Source organism: Emys orbicularis, chromosome 4 (genome assembly GCF_028017835.1).
Source record: "Emys orbicularis isolate rEmyOrb1 chromosome 4, rEmyOrb1.hap1, whole genome shotgun sequence".
Lineage (NCBI taxonomy): Eukaryota > Metazoa > Chordata > Testudines > Emydidae > Emys > Emys orbicularis.
This window is the reverse complement of record NC_088686.1, coordinates 69,203,990-69,230,399: the sequence shown is the minus strand read 5'-3', so window position 1 is coordinate 69,230,399 and position 26,410 is coordinate 69,203,990. Positions and strand designations below refer to the sequence as shown.

Genomic DNA, 26,410 nt, shown 5'->3' with positions numbered 1-26,410 from the left:
ACGGCAGGCAGGCTCCCCCGTCGACTCCGCGTACTCCTCTCGCAGAGCGGGAGTACCGGCGTCGACGGCGAGCACTTCCGGGATCGATTTATCGCGTCTTGTCTAGACGCGATAAATCGATCCCAGAAGATCAATTGCTTACCGCCGGACCTGGAGGTAAGTATAGATGTACCCCTAGACTCACAAATGTACAGCCTTGATTGTGGACACAAAGAGTTAGTTGGGCACCCTCCTGTGGATAATCACGATTATGCATGCAAAGCAGTTAAATAAGCCATTGACCACAGAACTGTGGGCACAAACCATCCCCTTTGCACATACGGCTGCCAAAATCTCACAGAACTTTTGGCAAGAGCTGAGGTTTGCTTTAGGAACCTTGGGCAAACTTCTCCCTCGCGCTCTCCTCCTTGCTGTGCCTGAAGTAAGGGATGCTTTATGTATATAGCTGGTGTAGCACTCTAGGATCCTTCACAATGCTATGGGAATGTCAAATACTACAGCACACGGGCCTTCATCTAACCACTATAGAAGAACATCTCCAGCCAGTCATCCTGTGGCATTCTAAATAGTTGTATAACAAAGTGTCCTGTAAAAACAGAGGAAGGCTAGGGATGAGAAAAGTAAAGAGCGGAGAGGGCCATCAATTCAGTTTCTCTTGTTTGTATACATATACTGCATATGTGATTTTTGGCATTTATACAGACAATACATATCACTTGTCTTTTTACAAAAGAACACATTCTTTCTGGGAGACAAGAAAAACAGGTCTTACTCCACTGAGGTCAGCTGATGTGTTTAAAACCAGACAGAGCGAGGAGTTACAATCCTGCAGATAAAATTCAATCACAGCTTTTCCAGAGATGGTCTCCCGCTTCACAGTCTTATTCACTAAACACTCTACCACACACACACACACACACACACACACACACATTTCTTCCAGGCACTGTGGCCTAACAAGCATGGTTCAGAGGCTACATCAAGCACCTACAAGTGGCTTGTTCTACAGCCTATTTAAAAAACAAAAGATTAAAGTGCCTTGAAGCACTGACATCCTGTGCGTATTCTCCTCCCCGCTACCTCAATAGAGCGACTCTGGCTTCCTTCAGTCGATACCAGCAAGCTTTACTCTCTCATAGGAACATGGTATTGCTCATTTCCCCCAGCATTATTATAGAACTAGCAGCCTGTTAAACACCCCAGTAGGCTTCGTTGTTCTCCTTTGTGGCAAGGCATTGTATGTTTTTTGCCAATTCATCTTTCTTACCAAGCCTTCCCTGTCCCCCTTCTGTAGCCACACTAGATTCTTCTTGCGGGGGGGCAGAATACCTACCAGGACTGTGCATCTTCCTCCTCCATCCCATGCTTTGCCCATTGGTGTAACTCCCCAGCAGCCATGTCAGAGCCTCAGCAAGCAAGCAATAGCCTAGATGGACCAAGACCATACCATGGACCACCTCACGCTAAGGTCTTCCAGGCTGCAGGACACTGCAGACAGCAGGTCAGCTGCTGCAATAAGTCTGGATAAAATGAGTGTTCTATTTCCATCCCCTGCCTCCAAAAGTTATTCTGTAACCTGAGAGATGGGGCTTCTGGTAGCTCCATAGACTAAACATGCTGTTGGTTTACCTCCACTTTAGAGACCTATCTGCAGCTCCAACAGTTACTCTCTCCCCTCATTGGGCTATTTCTGATGCTATTGGGTGTCTCTCCAGTATCCTAGCACTTTGTCAAAAGCCTCCTGTTACAATTCTTTGGTTCTTCATTCCTGAGCCTTCTATCCTTACTCCTCTCTCCTTCTACCCGATGCTGCCTCCTACCTTTCCAGGGCCAGTACAACACCTCACTGATATTGCATATTTGTTTTACAACAGCAGCTCCTCTGGGAACTTTAAGTGGGAAACCAGATTAGATGGTATACATTTCTCTAAGGCATTTATTTAATCACCCCACCCTACCCAAAAGAAGAAAATAAAAACAGTGCACACTCCTCTTCATTCTTGATTCAGGGAGGTTGATCACTGGTTGTAGGAGGAATGAGATGAGAACAAGGAAATTCTCAAAATAAAAGTTTTGCTCTTAAAAAACACACCCACAGCCTTCTCCCCCCAAAGTCACATCCTAAAATACATAATAAGTGTTTGAAAGTTCATGGTATGAGAAAGGGGATGGCAAAACTTCCATGGGATCAGTGAAAATGGCATATTTGTTTACACACGCTGATCTCACCTCCCCATTTACCTCCTTCCTCCATCAACCCCACAAGAAAAATCAGAACATAGTGAACATCATCAGCAGCTTTACAAGAGGCAACAATCCTTTGTGGCATTAGTCCAGGATAAAACTGTTGATTCTCTCTTTAAATTATAATGTAGCTGTGGAATATATATGCACAGAGATCTTCGGAGGGGAATGTTTCACATCCGCTGTCGATACCGCATGAAGGCCCACACTGTAGCCACTGCAATGGCCAATACTGGCACCAAAATGACAGCTAGGGGAATACCATCTGGTTCTCCATCTCCTCTGTGACCAGCTGGACCATTCTGTGGCTGCAACTAAAAGGGAAAGAAGAGCATCAGTGGTAAGGAGACCCCGCACCATTGGGGCAAGACAAAAAGCAACCCTATATGAGGAATGTGGTTCTAGAAACACACACAACGACATGGTCATCAGCATACTGTACACTTGGGGCCTGGGAGGGTTAGAATGCAGAACCTTCTGCTCCAAAAGGCACGACTCTGCAACTGGAGTCAAAGAAAACCTCCATTAGCTATGAGTAGTAGTGATGCTTCCATATCCTGTTTGTAAGCCAGTCACTCGACAGAGAATCAAACACTTGTGACAGGTAAGATTCCATGCAGCAGATGGCAGTGGTACATGTACGTACACACCACAATTCAGCCTGACCTATTCACATACTATTTCACAAGAGCTGCCCTAGTGATGGTTCAGGATGGGTCAGCACTTCTTTATCAACTGTAGTGATGGCTAGAGGTGCCAGACTGACAGCAGTTGATTTTGGATTCCTCTCTGTCTCCAGAGCTAGTACTGGTAAAGTTTAAGCAGCAGCAGCACAGGCTTCTTTCCTGACACTACACATATGCCTCGACCCTGGAGGGAGGACAGCTAGGGATGAGAGGGGAGTTCTCTCTCCTTTGGAGAGTCTTTGTCCTCTCAGCTGAGACTGCCAACAAGGAGAACAATGAATGTCAAGCATGGTGGGGTTTTAATTGCATGGACACCTGCCCACTAGAACTGCACTGAGTCCAGCAACTCTTTTCACATAGGTACTAAACATTGTAATGTTCAATCACCAGTGACTGGGCCAGATTTGAATCAGCAGCCTACCAGGAAAGGCTCAGTAGACAAACACCAATTTCTGTGCAACCCAGCCCCCCTCTAGAGGGGTTTTACTCCTTAGCTATAGAACTATATTCTGAATCAGGACTTGTCACACAAGGCCCCCAACCTCTTCTCCCACCATCTTACATCCCTCCCCCCATGGACAACATGGCACCAGAGATTAAATATGGGAGAAGACTTGGGACTTCATCTGACTGTCCGGTGAGACGTATTTTGCCTGTTAAACGACTGGATAAGAGGGTGGCACCATACCACTCCAACTCCCCGTAGCAAAGAAAAGATCAGAAGACTCCACCATACTACACTTTCCAACCCCCTCCAGAGCATCACTAAATATGACAGGTGGATATTGCTGATATTCATTCACTTGAACGTTCACTCTAGCAGAAGAGTACATTCATTACATAAATACAAACCCAATCCTCTAAATCCTCCCCCTCCAACTACCATATACATTGTTTACATTGTAGAGAGGAAGAGCGGAATTCCCAGAGGTTCAAAGCAGACAGGGATTTACAAGGACTCTCCTATAGTCTGACCCAAACCATGGTAGCAGGGCCTCAAGGACAACCACCAGGAGCTGGCAATACACACCCTGTGTTGAACTTTCAGAGAAACGTCGCGGCCTGCATTCCTGAACAGTTCCACAGCATCCTTGTGCAGCAAGTTCTTCAGGTCCCTGCCGTTAATCTAACACAGGAATAAAAAGGAGAACTGGTAGCTGTGAGATCAAAAGTCATCTCTCAGCACTGCAGAACAAAATAACAGCAGCCAGTTTAGGTAGTCAGAATTATTCTAAATGCAAGAGTTAATGACTGGAAGAAGGCACTAAAGTCACTTTGTTACCAGACAATTAAGCAGGACCTCAGTATATGCCAATTAGAGAGGATCCCAAACTGAAACCCCAATTCAAAGCATTGCTAAACTTTTCTAAGTTCAAAGTTGGTTCTGAACTTTTGCAGCTTGGGTTCACCTCTAATTCTGATATACAGAGGGTGAGGCAGGGGCTTAATACAATAGAATCCCATTTATCCAATCCAGCTATAAAATTACGTGCCCATTAGCTTACCTGTCTTATCCAACCCCCTATTTACTTGAGTGGTTTTTGAGACTGAGTGGTCTGAAACATTTTGAAATAAAAATGGGTTCTACTGTAAGTGATTTTTTTTAATCTTTTGGAGAAGCAGAGCAATGTCAAAGTAATTATGGTATTTTGAGGAGGAGGAAAACTTATAAAATGGATCGACTGAAAATGAAGTACACCACACAGTGGCTATGTCATTCTGAAACCGCCTGTAACCCCAAATTTCTTCACAAGCCCTTGTCTACACTGAGGACGAAATCCATGTCAAGTATGAAGTTCAAAAGCTAATCTGAGTTATCCAAGTCTTTTTAATTAAAAAAAAAATAAAATAAAAATAAATAAATAGACAGACTGCTTCACATTGGCATAGCTGAAAAAACAGTTCAGGTTATTTGCAAAGTTTGAAGAAAACAGGTTGAACATTGATTTGAGATGAAGCATGAGAAATTTTAATCCAAAGAGAAGAGATGTAGAGAAAGTTACATGGAAGCAAAAAACAGGTTATAATGAAATGAATCTAATGACAGTCAAAACAAAAATTAAACAACGTTAGTTACATATTTTAAAGCTACATATTCACACACACACACACACACACACACACACACACACACACAGTCCCCTTTGGGGAGTCTAAAGAAGTCTTAAGAAAAAGGAAGGGGTGGGGGGGAACCACACTTTTGCAATCCTCCTTTAAAGAGGAACTGGAACAGAATGTGTTAATTTACCCTAAGACCCATTCTCTCATTTTATCCTTCATTGATTCATTCTTGGAAAATTTCCTCTCTTTAAGACAGACCATGTTTAAAAACGTTTAAATAAAACATTTAAAGGATATTTGTGCATAAACAAAAGATATACATTTACACTAAACATTTGATAAATATGCAGTTTTTAAAAAGAAAATAGACTAGATGTGTTAGCATTTGCCCATTTTAGAATGGGCACTTTTAGTGTATCTGTGACAGACAGACAATTTCCTGTAATGTCCTGAATGAACTTTATTGAATTAAGTTAAACCTAATTGAATGGGGTTTAATATCTTTGGGGTTCTTTGTATTAAAAATACAACTGTGTATGTGTTATTGTGAAAATGTATATAACTCCTCTAGGAGGAAGGGGATACGAATGTAATCCCTCTGTCATTAGCCCTTTGAAGCCACCCCCCTGGAGAGATGCACACATACTAGTTCAAACTGGATTCCCCAGGAACCCACAGACACAGAAAATGTTTTTGGATAAATAGCCTGGTTTTAAGCTGGCCCAGGGCCTTCTTCCTGATCCAGCTAATGGACAGGACTGCTGGCCCATGGAAGGCTCCAGTCCTTAGGGTAGGGTTGGAAGGACTGGGCCTACGGAGGCCACATAAGACAGGGGGGTTTGTTCTGAGTTGTAGCGGTGATGAACTTGGAAGCACAAGGAAATCCCTTGGGTGGCGTTTAGAAGGACTGCTCCAGCCAAAGCCCATGTTCAGGTTGGGGTGATCTCTAGCAAGCATATTAGTACATGTGTAGGTTCTCTCTTGCTTTTATCCTGAGAATAAAGTAGGCTTACACAAAGAGCTGTGTGGTACCTGTAACTGTGGGCAGTCACACTATTCACCATCTCTGAAGAGAAAGAGAACAGGAATGTTTGGGAAACTGGTTTGTACTGGGAATAACACAGTATAGTCAGGGGACTGTGCAGTCTGGAAATACCCAGGTCAGAAGGAAAAGAGACATGGGTTTCCACCCAAGAAAGGCAACGGCTGGGGAGCTGGAGGCCTGAGAGCAGGTGCCCTTGCTGGATCACTGAATGCACAGGTTGCCCTATACTGTGACATTTATCTACTGTCAAATGCTGTGGCATGGGATGTATTCATGCTTAATGGATGAATATTGATTAACAAATTCAACATGCAATCCAAATTAAAAACCTGCATCTTCAGTTAGTGAACACCTCGGCCCTTTTATTGGCTTTCACGGATAACACACTTTTATTGGAAATAAGGCTTGAAAAATGGATAAGACCCATTGGATAAGCGAATACACCAATGGAAACCCAACCAGGGGCTCTACGCAAGATTACTCCCTACAGTATATTCCATGGTGCTTTGTCCTGTCCAGTTTCAAATAATTCCAGTAACGAGGTTGCTACTACTCACAAAAGAATGTTTCGAAGCCTTGTAGATTTCACCATCATGAAGTATTTCCTGATACTCAGCGTAAGGTGTTTTTTGCTAAATTTCATCCCATTACTCCTAGTAATTCCTCATTGGATCTCACTGAACTATTCTTCCCCCTTCTCAGAATTTACATCCTTCAACTGCTTGTACACAATTATTACACTGTTAGGATAAGGTACTTATCCATCACTCTTTGGTTCAGCAATCAAGCACCAACTTACACAAGCAACTCTTAGTTTATTTATATAAGCCTAAAACTGGAACATTAGAACAAGTAAGATTATATATAATTAAAATCCATTAAACATACAAATGATGTATCATATTTTAGCAGATTTCTTTGTTGTTCTTTGCTTGTTAAAGTGCTATCACCTTGTATAACTGACAATAGCAGAAGAAAATCTTCAGACCACATCTAATCCACCTTAACCATGGTACTGGCAAGGAAAGCAGCCAGGGTTACAGTGAAACCTTTCATAGGAAACCCAGCTCCTCCTGAGCAAAGGGTTAATAATAATCCTGATCACACTGACTAGTATGCTGGGGAGAGAAACCTAGCAACTGGAAGATGGATTCTCCTCCCACACGGATATAAATCACAAGCAACTCCAGAAAAGACAGTGGAGCTACAGTACTGAAATACCAGAATGAGAGGAAAATCAGGCTATTAGTACCATAAAAACTTTTAGACGCACATCACATAGCTGTGCAAGCCCAGAGGCCAAGGAATGTTTCCAGCAAAGCAAGAAGGCAAAACTGGATGAGGATGGTCTCTGGTCTACAGAATGTCTCATCTCATCTCCTTGCTGGCCAAAGCTCTCCCTGATCCCCCAAACGCATGCCTTCCAGGGAGTGACTTACCACTAAAATTTTGTCTCCCTCTTGTAATCGGCCATCAAGGGCGGCAGCCCCATCTTCTTTGATCCGGCTGACGTAGATGCCACTGTCATTGGCAATGTACTGCTGATCCATCCCACCAACGATGTTAAAGCCCAATCCTGAGACACACAGGAGACAGAGAATGTCAAGTAGATAAGAAAATAGGTCCAATACATCCTTGTAGTTAGGGGGAAGAAGTGGCCCCAGTGCAGCAGTGCCTTCTCCAGTCCTCACTATCCAGAGCACCTTCTCATCAATAACTGTTTCTTTCAAGGAAACCAAAAGACTCTACATTTCACAATGGACCATTCTGTAGGTCTAGCTTCAAGCAATAATTAATCAAGCCTCCCAACACCTTTGTGAGGTAGGAAGTATTATCCCCATTTTATAGATGGGGAAGCTGAGGCACCAAGAGGTTACCTGACTGTCTCAGGGTCTCCGAGCCCAGATCACTCAACTTCCAGTCCTGTATTTAACCATGATTTAATGTTTACAAGTCATTGGATCAGGCCCTAGGGCGTCCCTAGCCTCTGTTTGTCAGAGGGTGGAGATGGATGGCAGGAGAGAGATCACTTGATCATTACCTGTTAGGTTCACTCCCTCTGGGGCCCCTGGCATTGGCCACTGTTGGTAGACAGGATACTGGGCTGGATGGACCTTTGGTCTGACCCAGTATGGCCATTCTTATGTTATGTTCTTAGGGTATTTGAGTGCAGAGTTTTACCCAAGGACATAATGAGTTGACAGACTTCTTATCCACTTCATATTTTATGTAAGCATCAGCAGCAACTGTGCAAGCACTTATTTCCTGTCCTGTTTCAGATTCCAGGGATAGCACAGAATTCAAAAGGACTAGGGTATAAAAAATAAATAAATAAATAAATAAATAAAATCACACCAAAAAATTGAAATGGAAGTTATGGCCTGATTGAGGCAGTTTGGGGGTTTTTTGTTTGTTAAAAATAAAGTTGATTACAGAACTCTGGCTGTAACCAGCCGGCGGATTAAAGTGCATTGGAAGATTAAGACGTGTTGCTTAGTCTAATCCAAAAGAACAGACTGAACTCAAAGGCTGGAGCCCCATGGACTGCTAGAGCACAGTCTGTACCACAATGCAACAAAATATCTGTAAATAATAAATGATGAGGAGGGAGATGATCCGGCAGCATGAAACTTGGGAAGTCCGGAGCAGACAGACAGACCAAACATCTGAGGGAGGGAAGGGAGAAAATAGTCTCCTTCTGACATGATCCTGTTACTCAGAAGCTACTCCAAGCATGGTCTGAAAGCAAATCCCAGATGCGCACACTTAACCAGGCTGATGCTCTCTCCTTCGATGCACTGGGTAGAGGAATATGAAACAGAAGACTTGTGAACAGAATGGCAAACAAAAGCTAACTTGTCCCGCCTTGGAAGTGGCTTTTTAGCTCAGTTATAGGAGATCAGAGGGTCTGGGGTAAGCCATAGTGTTCAGAGAGTGCCCCTACTGGCTGATAAATACAGCAACACTAATGGCAGCCTTGACATTCCCCAGCCTCTTTGTTCCCTTTCCTGTCAGCTTCAGACAAATGGTGGAGAGGATGGAATTGCTAGCAGGGTTCGGGAGAAGCGAGGCAGTGATGTTACTAATGCACTAACGTCTGGGTTAAAAGATACTTGAATGAGATGCCACAAAAAGTGTGTGGTAAAAACCAAAAAGCCCAGAAAGCATTTCCCATGAAGCATAGTAATCCTGGAACAGAGAAATCAGTGACAGAGAAAACTTGAAGAAGTCAAGATTTACCAGAAACATCAGAGGATCCCATTCTAGTGATAGAAACACTAATGAACAATAACAAAAGTGAGATTTTCATAGGTTTTCAGCAATCAAGGCAAAATGTAGAAGACTCATTATTTCTATCAGAGGATGCAGTTTGGAAGATGTGGAGGAGGGATATTTTTGGTGACCAGAAACAGGTACAGTGGACTCCACTTATTAGCAGCCCCTCGGTTGCCAGCAAAAAGTTGCTATTAACCAGCAGTTGCTAATAAGTGGAAGACAGGTTTGTGAGGCAGGAGCCAGGGAAGGAAGTGCTGGGATGTGCCTTCCCTGGTTGCAGCCCCACAAACCTGCTTGCAAGTAGAGCAGCAGCAGGGAACAGAGATGCAGCCGGAACGTCAGGGCTTTCCAGGGAGCACTGGGGGCCCACGGAGCTGCATGGTACTTCTCCCTGTACTTTCCGGATGAGGGAGCTCAGCACATCCCAGCACTTCCTTCCTTATGGAGTCCCCCAGCAGGGTGCAGTTGAGAGAGCACAGGGACAGAGAGAAGTACCATGCAATTCCAGCATCGGGCTGCAGCTACCTCCCTTTGCCCACAGCTTCCCTTCCCCTTTCCTGCCCACCCACAGCCCTTATCTCCTGTGTGGTCCCTATCCACAGGGAAGTTTGCAGACCTGCTCTCCCAGAAGGAAGCGCTGGGATGAGCGGAGCATCAGCAGCAAGCAGATTTGTGGGACTGCAGACAGGTGGTCTCTGCACTCCCCTCTCTGCCTGCAGCCTCACAAACCTGCCTGTAGATGGAGCCTTTCTTCCCCCCGCAAAAAAGTTGATAATAAGCAGAATGCTGTTGCCAGTATCTGAATCCCATCAACATTATACTCAATGAAAGGGAATTGGTTCCCGGCAAAATGTTGCTATTAACTGGAAGTTGTTAATATCCAGGTTGCTATTAAGCAGAATCTACTGTATTCAGAACAGGTGCATGTTTCACAACTCTTCCTTTTCAAAGAAGAGAGAATCGACATTGGTAGCTTTCTTAGCCCGTAGAAAGATCAAATGGCAAAATATTGCAAGATGAATCTATAAAATAATTTGGCATTCCATAAAATGTGATTTTTGAGCAGCATAATCAGAATATATTTTTAAACATACTGTTCTGACATTGTAAATACTTCTTCCTGTTCAACAAACTTTTGCCAGAGATGTGACCATACCCATCTTAACAGTTTGCAAGCACAGTCAACATTCATATTTAAAAAAGGATTAAACTGTACAGGCACCTGAACTTTGCCAAAGAAGTGAATGATAAACTATGTGATAAGTGCTTTGATATTATGAGGAAATGAAGACACCTTGGACCCTACAGATTATTTTGCTATTTAACTCTATAAAATATCTAACCCTTATAAGAAGTGTATCAACAATCATAGCTAAGAGCCAGAGGCCCTATCTCCTAGAACTGGAAGGGACCTTGAAAGGTCATCGAGTCCAGCCCCCTGCCTTCACTAGCAGGACCAAGTACTGATTTTGCCCCAGATCCCTAAGTGGCCTCCTCAAGGATTGAACTCACAACCCTAGGTTTAGCAGGCCAATGCTCAAACCACTGAGCTATCCCTCCCCCCTAACACAGACACCAAGTGCTAGCAAATAAATTCAGGTCAGAGTGTTCTCTAATGTACAAGAATAACTGCAAGTCAGCATGAGCCCCAAGGCATACATCTAGCAAGTTAGAATTTGATCAGCAGGTTGAATCATGCCCTGATGCTGACACCAAAGCAGCAGTGCTAAGACATCTGAAGCAGCACCAGGATAAGGAGTACCCTAACAACTGTACACCAGCCTCACACACCTGAATTGAACTGGATAATTCAAGGGATATGTGATCTTTCACCTTCAGATTGCACATATTCAAGGTCAGGTACTTAGATACTAATGTTACAAGCAGAGTACAAAGTCCTGGACAGAAATATTAGATAGGTTAGTAGTGACAACAAGCTGTTACTATAAGTCAATGTGAAATAACTTGCTAGACTCAGGTTATACCTACCTTCAGTAAGGAATTGAAAAAACTAAGATTTCCTCTTCCCCTTTCTCTCTCGCTCTCTCATTTAAAAAAAACACACACACAAAAAATCAAACCCCAAAACATATATATCCTCTACTTTAAGGAAATCCAGAAAATAGCAGTGCTCATGAACTGACTTCTTCATGTCTTCTTAAACTCTGTTCCCCTTCAGTTCTATACAATGAAATGTTCTTATGGGTGTAGGATGGTACCACCAAGAGAAATCAAGGGGGGGGAGGAAAAAGGAAAAAAGGATTTTGAAATGTTCAGATCCCCTCAGTGAGGGGTTGACTGCAGATTCTGAAGTACCACCTTTATAGTCAATCACTTCAGTTTAGGATCACAGCATACCAGAAGGACAAGATGAGGGAAGTTTTCACTACTGCTACCTACGAGGTACCTGTTCTAGGGATAACTAGAAGGCTTCATCTTTCAAGGCTGTCAAGAGAGTACCTTTCACTGGAACTAGATTCACTTAGGGTACGTCAATGTATCAGGGATCAATTTATCACGTCTGATAAATGGATCCCCAAATCACCACCTGTACTCCATCTCGGCAGGAGGAGTAAGCGGAGTCAACGGGGGAGCCGCGGCGGTCGACTCGCCGCTGTGAGGATGGCCAGGTAAGTCGAACTAAGATACTTTGACTTCAGTTACCCGAATAGCGTAGCTGAAGTTGCAGATCTTAGTTCAACCCCCCCCACCTAGTGTAGCCCAGGCCTAAGAAAAACAGTGATACCTGCAACAGAGATGTGGGTGTTGCAGTCTCTGCAAAGGGTGACTGGAGCCAAAACTGGTCACCAGCCATACACAGCACTGGTATGGACTGAAGGTCTGGCAGATTTTCATTCATACTTATTTTAATTAAAGATGAGCCCTGAGCCATGCAGTCCAGTTCCAGAGTCAAAACTTCCCCAACGTTTGTGACTCTTTGGATTAAGGAGTTTGAGTCAGGCCCACAGCTAACCCCAGTTTTGATTATGCAATAAAAAATTCATTCTGAAGGGGAAAAAAAAGTTTGATTGGCCCAGCAACAGTACCCAGGGCTGAAATGGAAAAACTACCCTTTCAGTATCCTCCACCCCAATCCCTTTTCCCTCCCCTTACTACCCTTAGCTACCTACTTAATTAATCCACCAAACAGCAACAGTAAACACAAAGCAGTTAGTGTGGTACATGGTCACCCTGACCAAATTTTTCACAAGTGGCCACTGATTTTGGGTGCCCAGTGTGTCCATTTCAGAAATGCAGAGCAACCGTACCGCCAGCTGAATTCCACAGGAGCTGGGGCTGCTCCGCACCTCTGAGAGGTGCTGTTTTCCGAACAGCAGGAGGCACTTTTGAAAGTTCTGGGCCTTGTCTGCTGTGGGCATGTGAGTCATGTTTTGCATCAATATACACCATGTTCTTTAAGCCAGTGGTCTCCAAAGTGGGGTGCTCAAGTGGATCCTTGGGAGTGCGGCAGGAGGAGCGCTTTTTTTGTTTTTGCTTTGGCAGTTCGGGCGGGAGTCCGAGCGGCTTTTTTTTTTTAATTTTTATTTTTTTTTGCACTTCGGCAAAAATGGTAGAGCCGGCGTGGCAGGGGGTGGTTGCTCAAAATTTTTTTACTGATAGGGGTGCGCGATCAAAAAAGTTTGGAGATCACTGCTTTACGCTACCAGTATGTTGAGTGAATTTTTGTCTGCAATTGACACTTCAGCCATACTATTAAATTTCTTTAAATAAAGGCTTAAAAAGAAAAGGCAATCCAAGTTAGCATCCTCACAGGCCCACTCCAGCTCCACAGGTACAAGGGGCCCAACAGTCAGCATGTCTGAGGGTATTTTGTACTGCTACCACAATGAGTTTGGTGGGCAGTTTTGAGTGGAAAAATTGTACCTCAAAGCGGGGCCTGGTTTTTATCCTCAGCTGGAGAATGCCATCATGGCATGGATCAGGATACAAGAAACTACAGGGATGTTTCTAGTGGAGGACTATGATCAAGGGGATAGAAATTGTTGAGACATGAAGTGGGAGAAAGTGCAACTGGGTGGAGCCTAGGTTACAGCACAACCAGCTAACATAATTTTATAGGTGTTTAAAGGAGGCTACACTTGGTGGTAAGCAGCACTGTAAATCATGTTTGTTAAGTCAAGATGTTTTCACCCTTCAGCCAAGTCTACACTACAAAATCATGTCAGCCTAATACAGCAGACAGCCACCGCAATTATTAAATCGTTTGTATGTCTGCACATTTGGCTCCTTGCATCCACAGTGCATGTCCTCACTAGGAGCACTTGTATCGATTGTATTGTCAGTGTGGGGCATTGTGAAATGGCTCCTGAAAGCCAATAACAGGTGACGTAGGCATTGACCTAACTACATCGACCATGACTTTATGCCGCTCATGGAGGTTGGGTTACTAAATAGGCATAGAGAGGCACTTACACCAGCGGGAGCCAAATTTAAGTGAAGACTCTTCCACCGCGTAGCATAGACCAGGCTTTCGTCTAGACCAGTGGCCTTCAAAGTGGGGTGCGTGCACCACAGGGGGTGCACAAGAGGATCCTTGGAGGTGCGCAGCAAGAGAAACACTTTTTTTTTTTTTTGCTTCGGCAGTTCAGGCAGGGCGTGCTCAAAAAGTTTTTACTGATGGGGTGCGCGATCAAAAAAGTTTGGAGACCACTGGTCTAGACAAAGCCAAAGGCCTGAATTTTAAAGGGCATTTAATCACTGCTGCGCTCAGTGTTGTGCTAACTGATTTAGAAGCCTAAAATCCCATCTGCAAATGGCTTAGGCATTTAGGAATCTCATTGACAATGCCTAAATCCCTTTTGGAAATGATATTTAGACTCCTAAATCACAACACTAAGCGCAGTAACACTTAAATACCTTTAAAAACCAGGGCCAAAGTGCCAAGAATTAACAAGCAGCAACATCTCTCCCATCTCTTCAAGCAAGGTAGGACTACTTCACTGCTGGCTGCATTATCTTACAACTCTAGGATTGTTCTCCCCCCTCACTGTCATTAATTGATCAGTAGCACAAATACACAGTCACACACCTGTTCAACACCAGGGCTTCCCTTTCAGCCTTGCTTTCTATTGTTTGTTTTTATCTCCTAGATCTCCCTTTGAGGGGAAAGAACCCCATTACAGTTTAAAGTCAGTATCTGGTTAAACCTCAAGTACCCCATAGTTCTTCTTTTTAAAAAGCAAAACCATACTTATATTTCCTTGGAAGAAAATCCAGCTGCAATCTCTTCCCCTGCCCCAGCCCCTTTTCATCGTGGAGATTTTATTTATAGACTTTTTTCAGCTGCAGCACACGCCAACTCCACTGTACAAGGCTAATATAACTGAGCAATGAGCAAACCCCTTTATAGGCATATGAATCAAAGTGCAATGCAGCGTTAGCCCCTCCCCCAGAGAAGCTGCAAATACGTTTGAAAAGCAAAGTTTTGTGGGTTTTATTAAAACCCAACAAGACAGATTCCTTCCGCCTAGATTTCTCTTCCACACGGAAGGTATTTGCAAATGACTTTGCTACTAGAAACTAGTGCCAGGATTACACAGGCCTCAAGCCGGACCTTTCCTGGCAGCTGTGAAGCCAAGTGAGTTACACCGAGCCGGCTTCACGCCAGATCCAGCAGAACAACCTCCCACCCCCATCTTTAACTCTGTACCTGACGGTCCTCTGGTGAGATCGATCACTTCCTCCGAGAGGACCCAGTCTACTCCTCCGTTCATGTCGCACTGTTTTAAAGCTCACTCTCTTTGTCTGCCTACCACCGCCACCTGATTCCCCTCCTCTCCGCACAGTTGTTGAAGGTGAAATAATCTCCCGGGCCTGAAGCAGCAATCGCTGCTGCGGCACTTTCAGTTTCATCAGCCTCTGAACGGGCGGGAGGAGACCCTGCTAAGATCGCTGGGATTTGTAGTCCTTCTCTGGAATACAGCTCACTTTCATTCTTGCTGGTTTCCTTCCACAGCGCCCCCACTGCATGTGTTTTATGGGGTAAACTAACAGGATACCGGGATCCGAACCAAAACTACCTTCAAATGAATCTGCCTCTGGATTTAGTGGTACATTATCCCAAATCTTCCCCATCCTGCAAATCTAATACATGTTCATTTTAACCCCATTAATTATTTTAAATATATTTACTGTATATTTTTCAAAAATCAATGAATTCAGCAATTTTATACAGGAAGGGGCTAAACAAGTTTTTTAAAGGGTTTAGATTTTGTGACCTTTTCCAAGCTTTACAAACATTTCAGTGTCTTAATTTGAACCATTGTTTTCCCAGGGGAATTTTTTTAAAATATGTGTCTAAATTGAAGCCTGTGATATTTTAAAAAACATTAAAGATACTTGTTTTAAAAAAATTCTGGGATGATCAGGGAAATATTTAAAAAACAAATACACAAATATGCAGATCAGAACTCCAGTAGCGCCAAAGCCACTCAGAACTTGAACCTCAAAAACACCAAGTTCTGTTCTAAACTTACAACTCAATTTTCAGATGGGCTCCAACTGAAATTATATTAGCTCTCCCATCCTTAATTTTAACCAGAAGCTTTTCAAAGTCAGGTTTGAATCCTGAAAATGAATACATATGAGTGGATCCCTGCCCCAGAGTCTGGACCTCAGTTTGCTTTTCTCCAGCTCTTACAACCAGTTAGGGTAAGGGGCCTGGACCATCTTTCACTTAAGGCCCAAATCAGAGCTCACTACAGCACTGGCCCCAAGTCCTGTGAATCTTACCATTCTATTCAATTCTGTTCTACTTAGGCTGTTATTCTGGGCCAATCATCACTATTGTTAATTATTATTGATTTGTATTATTGCACTGTCTAGGGGCCCCTGTCATGAACCAGGACCCCATTGTGCTAGGCACTGTACAAATACAGAGCAAAAAGATGGTCCCTGTCCCAAAAAGAAGAGACAAATGATGGAGACAGAAAGACAGACAGGACAGCACAAGGAAACAGTGAGACGATAGTATCATACCACAGGATATGAACCTACATTGACATGAATGGAAATTGAATAGAGTGCAAAAATATGGAGCTTTAAAAAAAATATATGGAGCTTCCATTAGCTCTAGGTTGCTGAGAAAAACATTCTGACTTTGCAAAGCATGTTGTTAAACTTATTTTTAAACATGTTCTTAAACTTTATTTATTGTGGGTTATTTATTGGTTTAGCACTTCTTAGTATTGCTTTCTTTACTAAAATTTGAAATACTTGATAAAGCTTAAATACCATCCTCCTCAGTTTAAGGTGCACCTATTGTGTCTCTAAATTAAACTTAATAGCGTGACTGGTGGGCTTAGGTGTCCTTTTAATTCTGAGGCTTTCTCAAGAAACAGAGAACCAGTGTCCTCCTTGAGTTCCTTTAGAATGTGATGTAAGATGCATACACAATGACAGTAGGAGTTTGAGTGGACCCAAGAGAGGTATATAATTATGCAAATGAGAAGCTCATAAAGAAGGTGGTCATGGAAATGTTAATATAGTTAAGTAAATTCATCCTTAATGTGTTACAATTAAGTGCTCCACTCAGAATGTTGCTTGAAGACAGTATGAAATGGCACTGGGGATGAGTGGCAAGAGATAAACTTTTGAGAATCAGAAATAGTTGTCACAGAAGCACCTATACTTAAATATTTTGAAAATTAATATGGACTCTAAGATCTCAGTCTATGCAAGTTTACATGGTTGAGGGTCATGTCTTTGCAGGATAATTGGCAAGTGGCTCCTGTTAAACTTGGTCCCAAGATATCAGATTTTACAATTACATTTTTATGTACAGAAAAGCTCTTTTGGATACCTCATCAAGCTTTCTAAACTATATTTGTTATATTTTTCCCCTCTCTCTGAAGGCTGTATAGTTGGACTAATGACATCAACGCAGTCTGACTTTACAGGTGGAGAGACAGAATAAAAAATCAGATACAATCAAAAGATACAATGAAAAAAATAAAAATCTCTAAATTGCTTCTCAAATCGTTTTTCTTGTACAAAATATGTGGCACCTGGAGACTATGTGATGATGTGGTCTGCCATGGGGGGGAATAGCTCAGTGGTTTGAGCATTGACCTGCTAAATCCAGGCTTGTGAGCTCAATCCTTGAGGGGGCCATTTAGGGATCTGGGGCAAAAAAAAAAAAAAAAAAAAAAAAAAGCCTCTCAAGCACAGTACTTGGTCCTGCTAGTGAAGGTAGGGGACTGGACTCAATGAAATAACCTTTCAAGGTCCCTTCCAGTTCTATGAGATAGGTATATCTTCTTCTATGAAGGTGTTATCAGCACTTGAGACAATCTATATAACTGACTCATAGTTTTATCACCTGTGTGCATTGCAACCATCCTAAACTCATGACAATTAAACATTTAAACTAGAGTATACCATTTAGAACCCCCTTTTTTAGGCAAATGCCTTATGGGGTTTCTGTCCAAAATTGCAGAAATAATGTAGAGACCAGCACCTTCTCTTTTCCCCCTCACTCCTGGCCAGCTCAAGAGAAGGGAGAATAAGGAAAAGAGCAAAAGAAAATGTAAATAACATTTTTACTGTTTCATATTTTATGTACCTTCTGCAGGGTTCTAATTAGAGCAATAGTGGGGAGTTAATGGATGTAATGTTGAGGCCTGAAGGCGCTGTGACAGATTTGTTTGGGAAGCTATCATATGGAATGTTGAGGCATGAATGTTCCTGGGTAATTCAGGTCAAAGGAGAGATGCTAAAGAAGGAAGTAGATGTAAAATTGCTCTTAGGCAGAGTAGCAGCACCTAGAGCCTGTTTTCCTCTCCCAAGTTGATATAATCAGTTGGAAACTCCATTGACTCAGGGAGCCCAGAAGAGGAAATGGTCTGATGTACTGGATGAGTCAGCTCTCATTAGTATTCCTTTCAAAGGTTGCCCTGGAGAGTGCTTGCTTCAGAAGATCCAATCAATGTCATCAATTTCCCATTCCCAACTTCTATGTGGTAGTTAGATCCACTTCCCTGTCACAGCAAGACAGAGTTTTTCCTGACTACACCTACATTTGCAACTTCCCTGCAACAAGTTCATGAAAACCAAATTAATTCATACTTTAAATTATCTTAGGTTCAATAAAAAAGTTGCATTAAAAAATTCTCCATGTTCAAATGTCTGCTGTTAGGATCACCTTGGCCAGCTGATGTGCATATTTTAGGCCTCTCAAGAGAGAAGAGACTATAAAAAACAGGGAAATAAACTGTATGAGCAAATCCTCTGAATCCTTTAACATGCAACAAATTCATATTGAGAGGCAGGATGATCTTGTGGTTCAGCCTAGGTTCAATTCCCAGCTCTGTCACTTAATCTCTCTGTGCCTCAGTTCCCCATCTGCAAAATGGGGATGATGGTAATAATTCCTTTCTCCCACCTCGTCTGCCTTGCTTATTCAGCTGATAAGCTCTTTACAGCAGGGACTGTCTTTTCCTATATGTATGTGCAGTACTTACTATGACAGGCCCTGATATTGGTTGGAATTATTTTAGTGTTCACAAGACCAAAAGGGGATTGTATTTGAGCTTTTCATGACAAAAGAGTGCCAACCCTAAGCAAGTAAAATGTAGAGTAGGACCAAAAATTTCCAAAAAGGCTGCCTAAGTGCACACCCGTATGTGCATATTAAAGTACCTAAACAAGTGGCCTGATTTTCAAAAGTGCCTAGTACTCCATAGCTTCCATTGGCTCTTATGACACTTGGTATTCTGCACTTTTAAAAAACAGGCCTTTTCGTTAGGTGCCTAAAAGTTGACTTAAGGGACCTAATATTAGGCAGCCATTTTTTTAAAGTTAGCTTAGATTCAATTATAGTAGAGTAGGAAGGTGAAACTACAGAATTTGGTATTGAGCCTGGGCAGAAATTATGCTTACACCTTTTGTCATAACTATAAAGGGAAGGGTAACAGCCCTCCTGTCTACAGTACTATAAAATCCCTCCTGGCCAGAGAGTCCAAAATCCTTTTACCTGTAAAGGGTTAAGCTCAGGTAAACTGGCTGACACCTGACCCAAAGGACCAATAAGGGGACAAGATACTTTCAAATCTTGGTGGGGGGGAGGCTTTTGTTTGTGCTCTTTGTTTTGGGGGTGGTTCGCTCTTGGGACTAAGAGGGACCAGACATCAATCCAGGCTCTCCACATCTTTCTGAACAAGTCTCTCATATTTCAAACTTGTAAGTAAACAGCCAGGCAAGGCGTGTTAGTTTACCTTTGTTTTCTCAACTTGTAAATGTACCTTTTACTAGGGTGTTTACCTCTGTTTGCTGTAACTTTGAACCTAAGGCTAGAGGGGGGTCCTCTGGGCTCTTTAAGTTTGATTACCCTGTAAAGTTATTTTCCATCCTGATTTTTAAGAACCTGATTGATTTTTCCTTGTTTTTAGATCCAAGGGGGTTGGATCTTGATCCACCAGGAGTTGGTGGGAGAAAGGAGGGGGATGGTTAATTTCTCCTTGTTTTAAGATCCAAGGGGTTTGGATCTGTATTCACCAGGGAATTGGTGAAGAGTCTCTCAAGGCTACCCAGGGAAGGGAATTAGCATTTTGGGAGTGGTGGCAGCGGACCAGATCTAAGCTGGTAGTTAAGCTTAGAAGTTTTCATGCAGGCCCCCACATTTGTACCCTAAAGTTCAAAGTGGGGAAGCAGCCTTGACACCTTTATATCATAAAAAACATAGTGGTAGTGTGATGCCTCGGAGGAGCCTCCAGAAATGTCCAGCTACTTGTATCTGTGGTGGAACAGAAGCCCTGGTATTACCAAGAACACAAACCACAAAATGATGGCATAGCTTGCTGTGCACTGTTTTTATTAAATATCGAATAGGTTAGTTGGGCTCACATGTATAACTGCTGTCTTAGCCTTTGTGGTCCATGAAACCCCAGGTGCATTCCCCCTGATGGAAATAGGAGTAATGTGCTCTGTGGGCCTGATCCATTCAAGTTAATCGAAAGACCTTAATGGGTTGTGACTCGAAGCACTAAATATTGAGTAAGGAGAAGGGAACCAAGGAAATCAGAAATGCAGACCTACTTGTCCTGTCTGCTTCACATTTCAAGTCTAGCTTTAAACAAAGTACTCTGGGCTAAATTATGCCCTCATCTACACCTCTACAACTATATTGACCTCAATGGAATTGCATAGTGTAATTGAGGGCACTATTTAGCTCACTCGGAGGATAGCTCAAGTGTATAGAAATGTCTAGGGGTTAGAGCACACAACTGGGTCTCAGGAGTATGGGTTTCTACTATGATGTTTGTAGAATGCTGCTAGCCAACAGCAGCTAGGTAGATATCAAGCTTGGCATACCGCTACTGCTACATTTATTTATCCAAAAAACAAAACAAGAAAAAAGCTCTCCTCCAATTCCTACAAACTGGGCACAAAGCTCGTCTTTGCCAAAAAAGAATTTGTATTACTGTTCCCCCCCCCACACCATTTGTTATAACCGCTTGGTGTATCTGGTCTTCAACATATATTGTTAGCTGTGTAAGGGATTTTTTTCAAAATGGGGCCCTGATCTGGGTGGAGGTTCTAGGCACTACTGTCATATAAAGAATACAATAACAAATAAAATAGGACCCCTGGGATGCTATTCCTGGTGGTACTACAGACTGCTTGTATAAATGGGGCACATCATGGCACCCCCCTATGCCTCAGTTTAACTCTTTGTAAAATGCAGATTACAATACTTCCATTACCCCACCACAGTGTTGAGGATAAATGTATTATTTAGGGGTGGGAGGCTGATAATGTAGTGAAGGGGCCCCTGTAGATACTTAGGTAGATAGAACTCTGTTAAATCCAGCGAGAGTTCCATGTGTGGCAAGTTTATGGAATTAGGCCCCACTATTATAAGACCCTATGGGGCAAAGACTTTGAGCCAAATTCTGCTCTCATTTATACTTTTGCATGCTCATTAAGTTACTCCCATTGAAAATAAGGCACCTAGTGCTTCTGACCCAGCCACACACAAAAGGTATTGGAATGTTTCCAAAAAAGGATATTTTTGTGAAATGTCAAGCTTGATATCAACTAAGCTGCTGATCGGTTTCCAAACATTCAGAAGTTTATCAGCTGTGAACATGGAAGTTAGGTCTCTCCAATCCCATGAAGTGAAAAACTTCCTGTTGCAGAGTGCTGGCAACCCAACCTTTAAAAGAAACTGCTCTTGGTTAGTCATGGTCTTTCTCCTTCTGCACATCTGCCCCTGGTTAGGATTTATGGTCCCTTCTCCTCTCCATAAACACCTGCATCTGACTGGAAGGCCTGCTTCCCACCCAAGTCTGAGTGAGTCACTTCAGTGAATGAATGTAAAATGACAAGAACATTTTTTTCTTTTATCTTTTGTTGCATGTGGAAGTGTTCCAAACATTTCCTCCTCTTAAAGAGTAACTTTGCACAAATTACTTTACCACGCTGGATCTGTTTACCTATCAGTAAAATGGGGATACTTTCCTACCTCACAAGGCATTGAGAGAGTTTGTTTGTAGAGCATTGAGATGAAAGGGGCTATATAGATACTCCTAATATTTTCCTAACTCCCTGAGTTTAGGGAGAGACCAAGTCCTTCAAGACACAATTTTAAAAGGCTATATCAATGCTTAAGACTGAGTTTATTCTTAAAAGAGGTAAATATATTGTTTATACATTATTTTCTGTTACACAAAATCCCATGCTTTATCCATGGACTCTACGACAGGTTTTGACACAGTAGCAGTTGTCTCACGTGAGCGACCGGGGACTCCCTTTCCATCACTGGAAGCATCTGCTTGCTGTGTTGGGTGGAATCTGGCCACTGATGTTCTAAGCCATCCCATTAGTGCAGTTTTAAAATATACACAAAGCCCAATCCCAAGAACAGCAGCAGCAGCAAGGAATATTGGTATTCCAATAGCACCTCCCCCGGGGGCCTTCACAGGTGGAGGTGGTCCACTGTCAATGCTCCCTCCATATCCTTTATGTTGACAGTCTGGAGGTGCCCAGCCATAATTACAATGACAGTTTTTATGACTGTTGCATATTCCTCTATTATGGCACTTTGTTATGTTACAGTCATAATTCAGGAGTGACACATTGACACAACTCATCTTAACACAAATCTTGTCAGGACCACAAGATGTGCCATCTCTCACTGCTCCAATATCTGCTATATCCATCCCATGATGATAGTCTGTACCCCAGCACCAGTTATTATCAACTGGAGTTTGAAGTATGGTACTATGGTTCTCCAAAGATGGTATTCTGTTCATGTTTTCACATTGGACCCTACCACATAAGGTATCTTCTGCTTGACATTTCTTATATTTAGTATTGCTATTAAGACCACAATTGCCAAACCGGTCACCTTGAGTATTCAATTCTCTGAAACAAACTAATGGAGCAACCTTTGCTTGTTTACCAAAAATCATTTTGCACTGTCGATCATGGCTAGAGCAGTTTCCACGATAGCAGTAGGCATCGTTCTGGCATAGGGCTCCATCTTGCACATATACATCCTTCTGGCACCACTCTGAAGTCCCATTGCAATATTCAGGAAGGTCACACTCATCAGTACTTTTTCTACATAGTCTTCCTGCTGGAAGTATCTGACAGTCTTCACAGCATTCTCCAAAAGCACAAGCTGCACCTGCACTCAATGTACAATTGGGTTGGCAACAAGGATCCTTTTCACAATTAAATTTTGAGCCACAGTCACACTGCTCTCCACTTTCCACCACCTTGTTGCCACAGTACTTGAGTGTATAAACTTTCTCCGGTGCTGGAGGATCAAGCAGACACTCTGCACCAGTAGTCATTAAATTGAAATAGTAGATATAGCTGCAGTTACTGAACAGATCAGTGATGCTGTGGTACGCAGCCATGATGCACTCACTGCGTTTACATTTACAATCACCATTATCATGGCTCATGCCGAGGTTATGGCCCAATTCATGAGTAAAAACAATGGAAAATGAGTACAACCTCTCAGCCCTGAAAGAAAGAACAGCTGATGCCCAATGATGAGAACACACTGTTCCTACATATGCTAATCCAAGGGTAATTCCAAAACCTTGATATGTGAGTAAGTGACCTGCATCATGGGGCAGCCGGTGATACAGTTCATCTCTCCTCCAGTTGTTAAAAGTGCCAAGCATCACACCTATGCTATTATTAATTGGGATAAGGTTGTTTTGTGTCCAGATCTCCAGCCCCACAAGGAACAAGCGCACGCCCAGGGGATCGTACATCGAGTCTCCTATATTGACTATGTCTAGCATTTGCTGCAGGACTGTGGTTTCGTTTCTGCCTGACTGGACGAATCGTTCATTCTCCACCACGAAGACGACTTCCACGTAGCGGGTATGTGTCCACCAGACGCCCTCAGGCGCTTGCCTGGCCAACAGGCCCCCTAAGCCAGGGATCAAGGCGGCCTGGCGCTGCAGCTCCTGGTCGGTCAAGCCGCACCGCAGGCCGGCGGCCCCCTCCTCCACCCGGTACAGCACGTGCTGGAAGGTGGCGGAGTCCGGCACGGGCTCGATTTCGTAGCTGCCCTGCGCCGTGCGCAGCATGCCGCGGAGCCCGCCCGAGCAGGTGCTGAGGGCGGCCAGCGAGGCGGGGCTGCCCTGCACGTAGCCCTGGTAGAAGCAGTCGCGGCGCACGAAGGGCTGGTCCCGCTGGAGGGCCCCGCCCGGCCGGTAGGTGAAGAGGGCGAAGTGCTCGGGCACGAAGAGCCGTTTCTGCCTCAGGTGCACGACGCGGCCCCGCCCCTCCACCTCCAGCAGGTAGGAGACCTCCCGCGGGTCCTGCCCGGCGCGCGGCGCCAGCTGCCGCGGCACGATCAGGGCGTAGGAGGCGGTGCCGCGCCCGCCGGGCGGGGTCGAGCCGGCTGCGCCACCCACCAGGCTCCCCAAGCCCAGCAGCACCAGCCAGGGGCCGTCCGCCCCCATCGCACCGCTCCGCGGGCTGCGCCTCGCTCGGGCCGCGGGGCTGAAACCGCGGCCGTGGCCCCGCCTCGCCAGGGAAGCGGCTGTGGGGCTGGGCCACGCCCCTGCGCGCGCGCCCCCTTGTGACCGTTGAGAACCAGGCGGGCGTCGTTCGAAGCGGGGGGGCAGTGCCGGGGGCAGGCACGCCCCCCGCCCCCACCCCCACCCAGTTGTCATCGGTCTAGGGTTTGGCCCCGCCTTCATCAATAGCCCCTGCTAGCAACAGGCGGAAAGCCTGCTTCGCCCCCCTTGGCTCTGCCCCTAAGCGCCCCTCCCACCCCCTCAGCCAGCCTCCCACCAACGGGGGGCGGGCACTCCGCACACGGGTGGGGCTGGATCAATTGGCCGTTTGAAACATATCCCCCCCCCCGCCCCTAAAAATAGCCTTTAAATAACAACCGCCAATTCCAGCAAACATAGGCGGGCTCGCCCTGCACACCAGCTCAGACCTGGGCTTCAGGATGCTCTTGACAGCACAGGACACCCCCAGGCTAAAGAAAAAAGATGATACTGACAAACCTAGCAGGGGGGCTAGAACAGTTTGTTTAGTGGGGGTGCGGAGAGCCATTGAACCAATCTGTGAACCCTTCATATAATGGAAACCACTTCAAGCCAGGGGATGCAGCAGCACCCCCACCACCTATTAAACCTAGTGGACTAAATTAATCCCTAGTGCAACTCCAGTATGGTCAGTTGTTTTAAACCATGCATTAATTGGGCACAATGGCTACACCATATACATATGGATGCTTCAGCAATGCACCAATATCTTCATACATGTATCCATGGGCAGCCGGTGACCTGGCCGTTGGGGGAGGCTAGCTCCCGGCTCCACCCCTTGTGCCCATTTGCCCCCCCTACTGCCCTCCCCTGCAGGAGCCCAGAGCACCCCCACCACAGCACCCAGCGCCAGGCGGCCACAGGTGAGGCCCCAATCCCGATGCTCTGGGCAGTGCGGCCAGCCCCGGTGCTCCAGATGGCAGCACTCCCGGCACCCAGTGCTCTGGGCGGTCAGGTGGCACGGCCAGCCCCGATGTGCCAGGCAGCAGCGCTCCCAACCCCTGGTGCTTCGGGTGGTCGGGCGGCGCAGCCAGCCCCGGTGCACCAGGTGGTAGTGCTCCCGGCCCTGGTGCTCTGGGCGGCAGTACTCCCGGCGGCATGGCCCCGGCCCCAGCACCAGCTGCCCTGTCTCCCTACAGGAGGCAGGCCAGCCAGCCAGCCCCAGGAAGCCTGGGCCAGCCAAGGCAGAGCAGCGAGTGCTCTGGGAACCACAGGAGGGGGCCTGACCTGGGGGGCGGAGTGTGGGCAGGGCCACGCTAGGCTGTTTGGGAAGGCACAGCCTACCCTTGCCTATGATACCCGCCGCCCATGCATGTATCCATATCTACACCTGACTTATTACTCCTTTGGACTAACTGTAGTGGTTGCTACTTATGAACCCCCACCACACACACTTTTGCTCTCTGATTTATATGCAGTTTTTGGATTTTCACATAACATTGTTGAAGGTGAGAGAACCCTCAGAAATCTACCTTTCAAGACCTTTTTTCAATAGAATTTCACATTTCATTGGCTCAGGGCGCTGGAATCCTGGCAATCCTAAATGGCACCCGAACCAAAAGTCCAGTTATCATGGGGTGAGGTGAGGCACCAGATCATTAACCAGCACCAGCCCCTGCTCAGCTGGGGCTGCCTCATACCTGCAGGCAGCCTCCTTGAGACAATCCAGCGAGCAAAGAGGGGTAGGGTAGGGTAACCATATTTTCCCAAATGGAAAATGGGACAGCATAAGGGGCTGACCTGAAGTCCTCTGCCTCCTGCCCAGCCCGAGGCCCCCCTACCATCCGCGGGGCAGGCCCAAGGCCCTCTTGCTGCCTGCCTGCCCGCCCGCGGGGCTGGCCTGAGCCCCCCTGCTGCCTACCCATGTGCGGTGCCAGCCCAAGGCACTCTCACAAGCCCTCCCTCCTGCACAGGGCTGGCGTTGCCCGTCGCCCCCCGCCCCAGCACGTTCCTCCATGCCTCGCTAGGGGTCATACCCCACTTTTTTGGCAAAACTATGCATTTGTCCAGTTTGCTCTTGCCAACTGATGATTAGTTGGCAAGAGCAAAAT

The 26,410-nt window shown here is 45.0% G+C and overlaps 2 protein-coding genes across 2 annotated transcripts; both read right to left on the bottom strand.

Annotated features, from left to right (window-relative positions):
* Positions 1-651: 651 nt before the first annotated feature.
* On the bottom strand, positions 652-15,200 carry SYNJ2BP (synaptojanin 2 binding protein). Its single transcript, XM_065403093.1, has 4 exons — positions 14,984-15,200; positions 7,476-7,612; positions 3,961-4,056; positions 652-2,558 (listed from the first exon to the last, which is right to left on the bottom strand). The coding sequence occupies exons 1-4, from the start codon at positions 15,045-15,047 to the stop codon at positions 2,418-2,420; spliced, it is 438 nt and encodes a 145-aa protein (XP_065259165.1). The 5' UTR covers positions 15,048-15,200; the 3' UTR covers positions 652-2,417.
* A 6,756-nt stretch (positions 15,201-21,956) lies between these two features.
* LOC135878064 (disintegrin and metalloproteinase domain-containing protein 20-like) lies at positions 21,957-24,263 on the bottom strand. The gene has a single exon (XM_065403626.1). The coding sequence runs from the start codon at positions 24,261-24,263 to the stop codon at positions 21,996-21,998; it is 2,268 nt and encodes a 755-aa protein (XP_065259698.1). The 3' UTR covers positions 21,957-21,995.
* Between the last annotated feature and the right edge of the window lie 2,147 nt (positions 24,264-26,410).

Bases quoted from the DNA above. Each gene is read 5' to 3' on its own strand.
- LOC135878064 (XM_065403626.1), bottom strand. From the start codon at position 24,263: ATGGGGGCGGACGGCCCCTGGCTGGTGCTGCTGGGCTTGGGGAGCCTG.
- SYNJ2BP (XM_065403093.1), bottom strand. From the start codon at position 15,047: ATGAACGGAGGAGTAGACTGGGTCCTCTCGGAGGAAGTGATCGATCTC. The intron at 4,057-7,475 runs GTAAGTCACTCC...TTCCTGTGTTAG, and splicing joins AGGGAGACAAAATTTTAGTG to ATTAACGGCAGGGACCTGAA. The intron at 2,559-3,960 runs GTGTGTATTGCC...TTTCCCTTTTAG, and splicing joins CTCTGAAAGTTCAACACAGG to TTGCAGCCACAGAATGGTCC.